At 37.6% G+C, this 14,096-nt stretch overlaps 1 protein-coding gene across 1 annotated transcript; it reads right to left on the bottom strand.

The window, feature by feature from the left end:
- Window positions 1–456: 456 nt before the first annotated feature.
- On the bottom strand, window positions 457–14,029 carry LOC105196302 (F-box only protein 32). Its single transcript, XM_011162132.3, has 7 exons — window positions 13,800–14,029; window positions 3,377–3,423; window positions 3,057–3,106; window positions 2,654–2,840; window positions 2,343–2,518; window positions 1,994–2,244; window positions 457–1,865 (listed from the first exon to the last, which is right to left on the bottom strand). The coding sequence occupies exons 1-7, from the start codon at window positions 13,919–13,921 to the stop codon at window positions 1,667–1,669; spliced, it is 1,032 nt and encodes a 343-aa protein (XP_011160434.1). The 5' UTR covers window positions 13,922–14,029; the 3' UTR covers window positions 457–1,666.
- Window positions 14,030–14,096: the final 67 nt, after the last annotated feature.

Consider the following 14,096-nt stretch of genomic DNA (forward strand, 5'->3'; position numbering starts at 1 on the left):
TTACCTATCATTTTAAATATATATGTTACATATATATATATGTATTTATACTACAATATATATTTACGATTTGCTTTATATATTCTTTTTCAATAAGTATATATAATATATATTTCAGAAAGTAAATTTTTGATTCGATTAGATAATTCAACAAATTATATAAAAAAAACATGCAGTTTAGCACTTAATTGTTTAAGTTACATATTGTTAAGAAACGATAAAACAGACAATTTCTCTATAGTTACTCAAATGTGGTTTGATTGAGACGATAGCTTTGCTATAAAATTAGAAAAAATTTCAATAAAGTTTAAATCTATTTTTATCATTTTCTATCGGTTTTTTAAACAGGGTATTTATATATTGATAAATATATATCGCATTTTAAAAGTGGTCTTATACAATGGCCTTCTTTTCATTCTATTTTTCACATATTGTGTCTTAACTTCGGCGGAATGATTCAGTAATTACGGAAGAAAAAGGTATTTCTCAAGAATAGATCGATTGTCTTCGTTGATATCATATACATAAAATAATTGTTTTAGAGCGCTCTCGCACGATAACACAGTCGCGAAAAAATTTAATTTTTTCCCTTTTTTTTTTTAAAGTAGCATCGAGTTCGTTCCAGATAACAAAAAAAGTAGTTTTTGTTGCAGAAGGCCAAACCTACTTTGACATTTCTCATTAACAAACGTTTAAAGACTGATATTATTATCAGCGAAGACTCACCTCGGAGGGTGTTACCTCAAAATCACGTAGTCATTTGTCGAATACCGCAAAAGTATGCCGGTGTAAATCGATAATTATCCTTACGCAATCCTTCTGAATGGGCGCGCGACGTCAATTTTTTTCTTCATCATTAAACAACATCGTTATATGACTAGTATCTACTCTCTACAACCGTAACTCGAAGGATAATGGAAATATCCTCCTTTATTATTAAAATGTATCCACGCCCCAAGAATCTCAAAGCAAAAGAACCTAGATCAAGAATCTCGTTACTTACACAGGAGATTCCATTGACCAGAAAATACCTATCGCTCTCGATCAAAATACAGAATGAGCCTGATAAAGTGGAAATCAGTAGGAAATATTACTTAACGACCAGAGAGAGAGAGAGAGAGAGAGAGAGAAAGAGAGAATTCGGAATCGACTTTTCCTCAACGAAATTTGAGCGAATTGTTGATTGCGGAGCAATTAAAGTTAAAACTTCAGAAGATATTGATCCGCGTATCGGATGGGCGTTTGTGCAGGCACACGTGTCTTTGTGTTCTCCTGGCTCTCCTGGGCGGCTTTTGAGCCTCTTTAATGTGTTCAAGCTCGTTCATTAGATAAGTAGGCCTCCAGATATTCATTGAGGTCGGCGTCGAATTTTCTCAAAGGACATATTCCTAATATCGATATTTATCTTTCAGGTTCATACGGTATATTGAGAGACAGAAGATAGAGAATATATCTCGAGTTAAATATACTTTTCAAGAAGATAACGTTTTAGAGTCTCTCTAAGCGCAGCGCAACATTTTTAAATGTCATTCTATTTCTTCCATACACATTTATTCTGTCGAGCGACAATCGTTCACAGCGGCAGTTACGCCGCTCTTCCGTTTTTCGGTACATACACCACGCATTCTTACGTGCTCTTACATTTGTAGTTGTGTCGCAAAAGCTTTCACAGCGAGAAAAATTTCAGGAAGGTTTGCGGAGGGATCGGCACGTGAAGAGACGCTTGGTCGACATCCGCTAGTTTCTCCTGAAATGCTGGATCCTGATCCGCGATGCAAGGATGGCCCAACGACCGCCAGAATAAGCAACGGCAATTGCGGCATAACTGTATCATTTCGGCGTATTCCTCCCGTAATCCAAACGACCTGGATGAAACAAAGACATGCGCGTTATAAAATATATAGCGCTGACAAACGTACAATTTTGAATGCTAAACTGGCATTTGCAGCTGACCCAATTTTGATACAGTCACACGTAAAAAAAACAATCATACCTCCGAGCGATAGTGAATATGGTTTTCCAGTCTTTTCCAGGATTATTTTGTCTGGTGGTGGTAATTTGCTGCGGTGTGAAATGATACTGGGCAAGCTCGCGCCAGATTCGCTGTTCCTGCGCTAAAATGGCAAGGTGTTCACATGCCTCAGATGAGGCTTCGATGTCTCGAGGATCGCTCAAGCGTAGGAGGACCTCTCGACGGCACTCGGGCGGCAGGTCCGACCACTGAGGTTGCTGTTCCTCGTCCGGCTACAATAACTCGTCCATTATTAATCAAGTTCTTCATAAATTTTCTTGTAAAAAATGAAATTGCACTATACTAACTTTGATTCTTTTGGATACATTACCTGGGTGATGGTAATGGACGAAGCGATCTGTAAGATTCTCTCCAGAGCTGCTTTATGTTTCTCCCAAAGGATAACGGAGCCCAAGGGTCTACCACCCCAACAACATCCAGCACTGAAGGCTCGAACTCTCTCTATTAAACGCCGCAGCCTTCCCGTCTGTTGTTGCGACAATGATACTAGAATAATTGTTCAATATGAACAATTTCCTCTTTAGAAAAAGAAATATTAACAAGCGTAAAGAAATATCGCGAAATCGCCAAGTAAATTTTACGATGGATTCACCTTACAAGCTGATAATATTCTTTTTTTACCTTCCAGAGCGACTTCTTCAAGCATATTGAAGAGCACTCTTTGAGCGCATCCACTAAGACCACCCATTCTGTGACTGACCAGGAGATCCAGCAGACGGACTATGTAATTAAATCGACGGCAGTCGTGTACCGCGGACAGGAAATCCAGCCTCTTCAGAGCATCGCTTAGACCATTGAAGCCGGCGATCTGTAAATTTAGGAATGGATAATGATCCTGCTCTCACTACGACGTCTAAGTATAGGAAATACAAGAGCCGTCGACAGTTTGTTACTGGTATTCTTTTGCTCTTTTTCCTTACTCGCCGCACTCAATCTGTCTCTATCGGGTAAATCCCAGTTTCTTTTTCCTCTTGCAACAAGGTTGTGTCTAAATTAAGACACCAGGCCGGAAGGAGTCACTCACCTCGCGTGTACACTTCAGCGTGATGTGACAATGTGGTTGGACGGCGTTTTCTGAAATTTAAGAAAAACACTCGTCAGAAATCTTCACTTGTTTTGTTAAAAACTTCACTTTTATCGCTTGACAAGAAGATACAAAAAAATTACTCGATCTCGATATATTATTTGAAAATCTTCGATGAATAGTTGACTTGAATCATTAATATTGTAACACGAAGGAGAGGAAAAGTTTACAATAAACTTGGATTTATAATTATAGCTAACGAAGGTCTCGCGTCGGCTGGAATCGATAAGTCTTCAAGTTTTATGGACTACATTACTCACCTTTTTTCTTGTCTTTCTCCTTCTTATCGCCAGCATCTTTTTCGCCGCTGTAAAAAAAAAAGGTATGTTCTTTAGACACAATGGTCATAAAATTTGTTGAAATTTAAAGAATTTGTTAAGATGAGAAGCGTAACGTATAGAATTTGTCTATTAAAAAAACTATAAATATTCTATTCATTCTCAATATTTTACATCAATATGTTACTTCATCGTTGTTGCTTCGTCCATTTTTCTCATATTTCAGTTATATGACATTAATATAATAATGAAAATTTAATTTATTTTATTTATCCACCACATAATTCATTTAAATCTACGATTTATCTTGTATCGAATAGAAGTGCGAAGAAAATACTTCTTGCGAGACGCTGGAGGCACTAATATACGGATCCCAATTATGGCACAATACACCACGACCGGTTCCAGCGTACTCACGGCTGCTACGTCTCAGCAGAGTTAGCTTCGGTTCGACTATGGAAAGACTATCGTGGCCAATAATGTTCAAGAAATAATTTTGTTGGACTTAAACTCGTTTTCTTACAGTCTCTCATTTTGTTTCGCAAGCACATAAAATGTACGTAAAAATATCATATTGAAATATTCCTAAGATATTCTTTAATAACAATAATAATATCAATAATAATTATTAGCTTAAATTACTTCAAGCTTAGATATTCAGATAATAATGATCAATTTTTAATAAAATCGATTTTAATTATTCTCACAAGAAACTCTATATTTTTTGGCTGTTTAGCTAAACAAATAATATCGTTTTGTATAAAAAATAATGAACTTTTGATTTATCTACAACACAGTTCAGAAGAGTGAATACAGTTTACTACAAAGTGATTATGAGTTAATAATATTAATATGATCATCGTGTTGGTATTCAACAAAATGGATGAAAAACACGCGTAGGCGTTCAGGGTATAATCCGCTAAACAGGCCACGACGAATCCGTTCAGAGAGTGATACCTTCACCATCAACGGGAACCGTAATTGCTTTATAGCACACTGGCCATAATTAACGTGGACACACCTTGTAAGTAGACATTAACTGCCACTTTCATCGACTACAATAACATTCTTATTCTAGTTGCACGGCTGATGGGAAGACCGAGGAAGCGGAAAAATGCACTGGAATTGCAGCAAATCGCATTAGACATCAGCGTGTTACCGCAGAATGACTCTATAGCCTCTTAATAGATGCGACATCAGTTATTTAACTGTCACTGGATTACAATGTGTTCTATTTATAAAGAAGGAGTTCTAATGCATACGCCGGTATTCACAAGATTTATTCTCATCTTTAAAATGTCGGGGAATTAATTCACGCTTGTGCCGTCGGGACGGGAATCGCGGCCATCTTCGCTAATTTTAAAGTTTTGAAGCATCCGCGATCGATAAACTTATTAAATTTCGGTCCTCTTTATAAGCCCGTTTAAAATACGAAGTCCGCAATACGAAAATGGAAATCGAATCTCTGCTGCATATAACGCGTTCCGATTTCTTCCCGCGATTATTCATGCTTTCAGCTATAAAAACTCCTGCATAGAAACTCGATTTCTTTCAAGGTTTTAAAATTCTCTTGATTTGCAATTGCAGAGATTTGAAAATCCGGCAAACGTTATATTAAATTTGAATACAGAATCGCGAGATACTAGATTTCTTCGCCTAACTTTGCCATTCGTAGTAGAATTTTCTACACAATTTCTGTTATAGAAGAAACTTTTCTCAAATCCTAAAGAAATGCAATCAAATCGCAACAAACTGTCTTGATTCTTTGCGTTAAGAACTTTTGGCAAATATTTTACTGGTAAATCTAAAAAATTACATCGTTTCAAATTTTAACAAATTTTCGTCTTGAATTGATCGTTTATATATGTACATAATAAAATTTTAAGATAATTTTTTTTCTTCATCATCTAGGTGTATTTCGTCGCCCTTCTTTCGTCGCACGCTTATGATATATTCTGTCTACGCAAGTGACGGCGACGAACGTTCTATTATAGGGACGCAACGACGACCTTGTATGTTAACTCGTGCATATATTCGCACATGCAACAGCCTCGCGTGCGGGACATATTTGTGATTTTTCCGCATGAGCAAGAATGGATGCAAGAGAGCATTTTTGATTTTAACACGTCGATCAATGTGGTACGTGCCCTTGCCCTTTCAAATCAAGCATTCGAGGCGTTTAAGGTCGTCAAATCGCCCATGGGGAACCTCACATTAATACACTTACATGACGCAGGGGAGAAACGGAGAGCGAAAGAGAGAGAGAGGTACAGATCTTGTACTATTGGCCCACAGCGTTACGTAACTACTTGTAGCGCTCATTACAAGAGATCAACGTGTAAACGCGCGTGTATGCAGCGAATGAAGAACCGTAAATGCGGAAAATACTCCACTATACATTCTATACAATATCGATAACTTGCAACTGGAGCGATCAATGTCACGTCAATGTTCTGTGGCTTATGAGTGTAGAAGGCCAAACATCATATACTGGAATATACGGTTTGACGTCATATTATTCACGGTGTCAAGATTGCTCGATTTATTTTAATAATAAACCAGTTGGAGCAGATATTAAATAAATTATTAAAACATTGGTGTAGTTCACAAATTATGAATTCAAAATGGAGGCCTTCACTTTCGTTTTGAAAGTATTGAATTTGCAATCTCAGAGATTTTATATTTGATTTCGTGATTAATAATAATAAAAGAGTTTTTCTCCGCTAAATGTTATGTCGATAACATTTATATATATCACAGAAATTATATTAGCCATGAATGACACAGTTTCAAAGTTATAAGTACAATACGTTGATAGAAGATAAATATGGCTTCGAAAGTTTCTGCGGTCTCTTCATATTTCTCTTTCTAGTTTCGAGCCGCAGAAGGACACCGGTTATTTTAGTTCTCTGCAATATACGGAGACGGATGTATAACGCAAGTGCATTCACTGTACTCGAAGTATCATTCTCTTTTACGATACAAAACGGTCGAGCTGGATGCGTCCCAGTAAAGATGTCTAAAAAAGTGGAGGCAAACTTTTGAAAAATTTGACGCGAAAAATAGGCCTACAGCAATGCGGAGACTTTCAGCAACAAAATTTCGGTAATAAATAACCGAGCGGTAATAAATAATTCGCGCTTGAATTTGGATCAGATATAGCTTCGTTGTTGACTGCCTAAAGTCTCTGTTATTTTAGGATGTGAAAAATAAAACTGTTTTTGACTGAGGATTACCGAGCTTCCCGCGACACGAGAGATGCAAGAGATGTATACATGCACTAAACGATCGATCAAGAATAGAGCAAATCACAAAAGAAGCATAAGAAATCGGAATGTTGCTTAGGTAAAACATGTTAAAGTTTATATGACTAAGTATTGAGAATTTTATTTATTTTTTTCCTGTTTACATGCATAGGTACATATATATTTTTATTACACCTACTACCTTCGTTTATTGCTTTTTGCATATTCCATTTTTTAATGTTCTAATATTTCGTTTCAATAACAGTGTTTGCTTAACGTTTTTATCAAGCACTTAGTATTTCAAGCAATGTTCGTTCCGTGACAAAACACTCGTCGATCAGACCAGCCTGGAAAACTCGACAATAAAGACGGATAACGGTGATATTTTACACGAGATAATTCCGCACGAAAGGAAATACAGTACGGAGTGGCGTGGTAGCTTTATACTTCGCAACGCGCGAATAATTAATTCGCGAATACAGAGATCGGCCCAGTACTGCGAAACTTTTACTTCCACCGAGTTCACCGACCCTTCCGTGGTGCGCGCACCACATCTAATCCCGTCCAGGCTGGGAAAACGTGCGTAGGATGGTTGTACATACGGTTGAATCGTCGAAATAATGGCGCAGGCGGGCGCATCGGCCGTATATTAAAGTCGACGAGGAAAACGGAGAAAACCGGACTTTAAATTCTTCTGCACGCAATGCACAGCCCGTTCATAGTACTTTCCAGTCATTTCATTTAACTGTATCAAAATCATGGCGTGTGCGCGTCGTGATAATATCGGCAGAAAAGGCGCCTCACTACTCCATTACAACCAGGTCGACTCCGATCCCTGTGTAGATTTTTTTTTTTTTTTTTTAAATATAAATATGCTTTTAAATTGAATAAGATATTTCTTTCTCTTAGAAGGAAAACTATATCGTTTTATTTGAAAGACTTTTCCTTGAATACTTCACACTCTCATTTGCGAGGGATAAGTAGAGTGAAAGAGATTGAAGAGACGTCTTCTTTATCAAACGTATAAAAGTAAAAAGAAATACAAGACACGTTTTCATTGTATCGTATCATGTTCCACGTTTCCATTGTTACTGCGCGAAATATTGTAGTCGACATTCGCTTCGACGCGAATCCACATGCGAAGAGGCTACGGCGTCTAACCGAATTTATCAAGGCTGCGTGGGTACATCCTCTGTGAGAGGATTGCGAATTGGCGCAGGTCACGTTAGTAGCTAGGTCGCGACCCACTTCCGTACCGGCGAAAGACACGCGCCAGTATTTTCCCCATTTTGAGAATTTGACCTAGCCCGCTGAAAGATACCTAATCTCATCGACGAGAACGTGAAACGACTCTTCTCTCCGGCGAATCCGAAGGAATAGGGCAGTACTGTCAATGCCAAATGTCGAAGAGCACGATTCGTAACTTTAATTCTGTTTGCTTCTCCCAGAGAGTCTGTTTGAACTTGTAATATGGTCGATTTTGTTTAACATGTATCGAAACTGTCGTATTTACACTGTACTGTAGGATTATTCGATGAACTTGGAACCCGTGTTCTTTTTTTCAATAAGAATGTTAAATAGCCAATTTATATTATAGATGTTATCATAGATACATAAGAGAGTTTTGTTGAAAATGTCTAAAAATTTAATTAGATACACATCTGAAAGTATTATAATTGTTGGACCAAAGATGATATCAAAATATTAAATTGATATCATTACTATATTTCGGTTCAATTTAAGAACTGCGTCCCAAAATTTAAAGTAACGGCGCGTAGTTTAAAAGAACTTGAAAATGTATATAAAATTATACAAAAAAAATATTATTGAGTATTAAAAAGCCGTTTGTTGGCCTCCTCTCAAGTTTAATTTTATTAACTTTTAATTTTAATTTCCCGTAGCTTGTCTTCATCAGGCGTGAAGGAAGAAAACAGATAAAACGGTTTTTTTTATGAGCGAGTGCGAGAAAGCGCGACGAAGTCGAGCGCTCTGTCGAAATCTCTCGTGCAACGACTGTGAGTTTCACATGATATTGATAGCCATTCCTTTGTAAGCGTCTCGAGGATACGCGGAAATATAAAGGTAAGAAAATACTTCAATCAGCAAATTATAACGCAAATTAAAATACGCGAGTTTTTGAGTACATTTTATAACAGAACAATGCTGTTTTCGATTATGTAACTTACATTTCTGTTAGTGTAACAAAATAATCATTATGTGAAAATCTTACTGATTATGAAGAAAATTTGCAACTGGATTATGTATAATATTCAGGCACGTATATAATATTGCGCTGTTACTCGGCAATATTTTATTTATTCTAAAAATAGATGCCATCATTAACAATAGGAATATTCAATATGCATGAATTAACGTGGCTTATATTGGGAATATTTACGACATAACGCAATGCACTAATAAAAGTGTTGCAGATTGCCGTGTACGTACGACGTATGTACACGCTCGGGACTTTTATGCTTGCAAAAAATCCGGATGCACATTGGTACGCATGCACGCACGCACGTACGCACGCACGCATGCACGCACGCATGCACGTGCTGTTAATTAGAATCGTAAGGAAAGGAACACTGCGCGGGATTGCACGACTTGAAAAATAAATTGTTTCAAACAACATGAAAAATGCCAAATATTCGCCAATGTCTAACGAAAATAAAATACATCTGTGAAATACATTCGCATTGCGAGAGAAACAGCTTCGTGCATCATATATTTATTCAACGAATTGTTAATCAATAAAGGTAAGTGTAAGTGGTATGAGTAAAGAGGTGAATATCTATAATAGTTGTATGTACATGTATATAATGCAAATAATTAAATACATGATAATTAGATATCGTGATTTTAACATATTACTTACATTACCGCAATTAACATTGTTTATTAATGTATTGATTATATATATAAATGTAATGCAAATAATGTGATATTTGCAATTTCTAGTAAATGAATGTTACTTGCATCCATTTATTATTTAATTCAATGTTCACGTCATCAAAGTTTGTTTCTCGAGAACACGTAATTGCAAATCTGTAACGGGTTCTCGACAAATTAACAAACTTCTCGCGCCTCGCGTGCATTACGTAGCGATTATCAGTTATTTGGAGTTAGAGAGTTAAGTTGCAATTAAGCGTTAAATGTCGTATCGATTGAACGTACAGTAAAATAATTATAATTATCCGATTTCAGATGGGAACGAAGAAGTGGCCCAGCTTTAGCTGAGATCATTGTCTAAAGATAATACGCAGAAGTGACATTACAGAGCGCTTTATTGCCTTATTAAAACTTTCAGCCGTCACGGAAGCGTAATAATAAGAAGCAATTACAATGTTCGCATTGCGAATCAATTGGCATAAATCTGCGCGATGTCATAAATTCGACATAAAAAAAGACGATTTTATAGTATCGGCGTTACTCTATATTGTGTTTCTCCTGAGAAAGAATGTCGATCACCTTCAGCTTCCTAGAGGCAGAAGAGAAAGCTTTCGGTCAAATGTAATCTAGAAAATTGGGCTTTTGGAAAGTTATTGTTCCATAATGCATTGCAATTTGAATAAATTTAGAAAGTAATAACACGAATAGATCGAAATATCGTAACTCGTAAATTTGTACTTGTTGTAAAATGTTGTTTGTTGGCTTGCAGTTGTTTCCGTAGGCCGTAGATGATTTAATTGTAATACTCTGTTACTCTCTCGATTTCTCTAGTCAAATTTGCAAACGGAAAACGCCGCGCGAGTGACAAGAATGATCGATTGCCTATTGCCTGTTATAATCTCAATAAGATCCCATGCACTGGCTCGCTCGCCAGCCGCGATATTTTACGAGACGTAATAAGTTGCGGGAAGGAGTATGTTTATGCGGTTACAGCTGCTTCCAGATGCAAGAGCGCGAGCGAACCGTCAAAGAATCGCGGTGCAATTCTTTGTTTCTGCCGCGCTCGCGCGGGCTGGATACGCTGCAATTCTAATTATCTAAGTCTGTCACGGCCACAAACACAACTGGTGCAACGAGGTACAATGGGCTCAATATCCGGTCGAAGAAATCGTGATGCGCCACCAGCTGGTTGTCTCAAGGATTGTCTTTGACAGGTCTCCAGATATATAATTGTAAGCCCTGATTAATTGAATTCGAATTTCGAAATTGTATTAACATGCACGAAGTTATGAATTTCGAAGCAGCAAGCACATTTGTTACATTAATTTTGAAATGTATCGCAATCATCGATATATTTAAAAAAAAATTAAAAATGCCTGTTTAGAAAATTACGAAAATAGAACGCGCAAGAGAGCGATTAACTTAATTTCTATCGTTAGCAAAGAGTTTTTATAGACACGGTCAATATTTCTCAGAAGAGATGTATTTTTAAATGTGGATCATTATAAACTATATATTTTCAGAAAATCAAAGACAAAATAGAAATGTTAATTATGTTTTTGTGTATTAACCAAATACTCCTAAATAAAACAGTTTTTTTTAAAGCATAAATTTAAGATTATAGGAAATCTGTACATTTTTTTCTACTGTACAGTTTACTAAATTTTCTATTTCACATTAAATTAATTTTAAAAGAACTAAGATGTAAGATTTGCAGAAAATCTACTATATTTTTTTTCTTTTATACCAACTTACATTTTAAAACTTAAGATAGAAGAATATGACTAGAAGAATATGACGCAACTTAGTTCAAACATGTTTACTTCTATTATTGTCGAATACCCTTAAGTGGAATCGACGTTCTTTCTCAGGAGAAAAACAATGCCTGGTAATGCCGATACTCTTATTAACGCCTAATTAATTCTTAGAAAAACTGAACGTTAGGAAACCCACGAGTGCGAACTCTTTCGCGAGATACAACGCTGCGTGTATAACAGAAAATAATAGACTCTCTTTTGCACGCAACAGAGAGCCCGATGCCATTCTCGCCATTTTCGATCAATCCCAGTGCAAAACGTTCAGGTTGATCGATACGATCAAAATCTAGATCTCGTACGTGAATCGGTTTCGCGATACGAACGAGCCTTGCTGATTTTTGCGCGTATCCACGCCGAGGTAACTGCGAAATAACTATTTTTACTTTCAGTTCGCGCTATATTAAAGAGAAACAGGTTTCGATATTTATTTTCTATCGCAAAAATTGAGGAAATGTCAGAGGCAAAGCTAATTAATTGCGTTACACGCAAAGAAGTTTTTTCGAATCACAAAAAAAAAACATTTGTTTGAATCAAAGAAATTTATGCGTTACTATACTGTTAAAGAAAAGTTTCTTTGGTTTGAAAAAATCGTTGGTTGTTCCTTTTTATTAGTATTAAAGAAAGGTTTGATTATGCAACGGAAATCTTTATTTAAATAAAAGAAATATATTTTTAAAATCAGAACAACTAAGTTACTTTTTACATTTGCCTCGAATTAAAAAAATTATTTGTTTAAATTAAATAATTTATTTACTTTAAAAATATCATCATTTCTTGAAATCGAATAAATTTTTATTTTTCTCAAAGAAATTTTCACTTCTACTTAAAAAAAAAACCAAGTGTTAAAGAAACTATTTTATCAATTTAAACAATTTTTTTCTGGATGTAGTACAAGATCACTCAGGTTTTCGAATTAAGAAGAGTTTTAATTTGAAAGCAAAATATAAAATTCAATATTGTAAATTTTACTTTTTATTGTAGTAATATATTTGTAACGCGTTGCAGAGAGATAAAAAGTTACTTCTACGTCGACGGGAGAGATGCCAGAAATGGTATCACCCACGAGCCGCAGCGCGGAGCATCGGCGATCAATTCGAGTCTCAATCACGTCAACCTGAAGAACGGCGAGATAACGCAATGAAAAATGACCGAACGATACAATAGGCCTGCCTTTTTCACCGTCCGCACTCCACGTTTTCCCGCATTTTCCATTCTCCCGAAAGAAGAGCGATTTTACATATATTAAGTACACATCTTTCAGTTCTATTTTTACTAATATATTTCGACACTCGAACCAGATGATTCGAAGGAAATAAAAAATCTTAGATACAATTCGATTTGCGTTTTAGGAGTAGCTGCACGTTGCTTTCATGAGAGAGAGAAGATAGAAGATAAAAGAGTCGCGGCCAAGAGAAACAAACTGTGATTTCGCGTCGCAGTAATATTACACGTATTACATCTTGCAGATCAATTTGAATAATATGCGTTACACTCCGCACGGGGAAACTTGGAAATCATTTGTATCAAGACTCGCGTGAGCCAACTGGATAACATGGTATCACCCGCGGGTCGCGCCGCAGGATCAGCAGCAATCGACTCGCGCAAGGACACGCCGCTCGTCAGCCTCGTGATGATGGTAAATTGTGGCACGAGCCTCTCTGGTAAACCGGTCGTAAAGCATCGCTAACAAAGGCAAAATCCAGAGTAGCAGTCGAGCCGTGTTAACATTCCTATCTTGTTTGATTTAGACGTTCGTGAGAGATTAATTATACTGCGCGGAAAGAACGGGTTTGCTGAAATATCTGATAATTCAGCTAGATACGGATTTGAAAATTATTTTCCTAGACCAGAAGAAATTACTTTCTTCAAAGTAGTTAAAAATTTTCACCATGTACGTGAAAACTTTTTGCAGCATTGCTCATCATGTATTGAACATCTGTCACGATTGTTTTAATGCTCCAACAATTATTTTCAGATTTCTTTTTGGATATTTGAGCAAAATTGGGTTTTCATTCGTGTACTACTGCGAGTTTCGTCATGATACGCTGCAAAACGGAGGACTGATCAGAACGCGAATATGTAGCAGAGCCGCAATAGAGAGGAATTCGATGCTTGGCCGAAGTTCTAAGGAGCATTACGAGTAACAATGACTCGCTGCATTCGAACGACGCGTCTCGTCGCGTTTTCGCGAAACAAATGGAGTCGACGAGCGGCAGGTCGCGCGAACGCGAGGACGTTCGCGCTCGCATGTAAACAAACGGTGCTGTCAGTCGGATCGATGTGAACACTGGAATAACAGCTGTGCGCGCTGAGTCGCGAAATGAACAAAGAACGAGGGCGACGGGTAGACCAGGGTAGACGAGTGTGCGAGAAAGAGAGAGACCGGCGCGGCGAGCGAACGAGGTTGACAGAGAGCGAGAGCGCGTGATGGAACGTGGGACAATGACGTACCGTAGGAGAAGCGAGAGGGTTTTGTTGTTGGCACACTCGAGGATCTTCTTCTTCTCCCAGCCCTCGACTGTCTTCACCCATTCCTCGCCCGGACTACGCCAGTCCTTGGATATGAACGGCATCCTAGGCGAGGACAACGCTCAGCCTACGCGGAGGCGACAACGACGACGACGGACTCGAGCGACACTCGCAACACCGAGACGGCGCAAGGCGCACCTCGCCGTGTCTGCGGACGACGAATGTGTGGTGCGCGTCCACTGCGCCTCGCGCAAAGACTCGCACTCGCTCGCTCGGCCT

The sequence above is a fragment of the Solenopsis invicta genome, chromosome 4, assembly GCF_016802725.1.
Source record: "Solenopsis invicta isolate M01_SB chromosome 4, UNIL_Sinv_3.0, whole genome shotgun sequence".
NCBI classification, from domain to species: Eukaryota; Metazoa; Arthropoda; class Insecta; order Hymenoptera; family Formicidae; genus Solenopsis; species Solenopsis invicta.

Bases quoted from the DNA above. Each gene is read 5' to 3' on its own strand.
- LOC105196302 (XM_011162132.3), bottom strand. From the start codon at position 13,921: ATGCCGTTCATATCCAAGGACTGGCGTAGTCCGGGCGAGGAATGGGTG. The intron at 2,841-3,056 runs GTGAGTGACTCC...CTAAATTTACAG, and splicing joins CGCTGAAGTGTACACGCGAG to ATCGCCGGCTTCAATGGTCT. The intron at 1,866-1,993 runs GTATGATTGTTT...TGTTTCATCCAG, and splicing joins ATATTCACTATCGCTCGGAG to GTCGTTTGGATTACGGGAGG.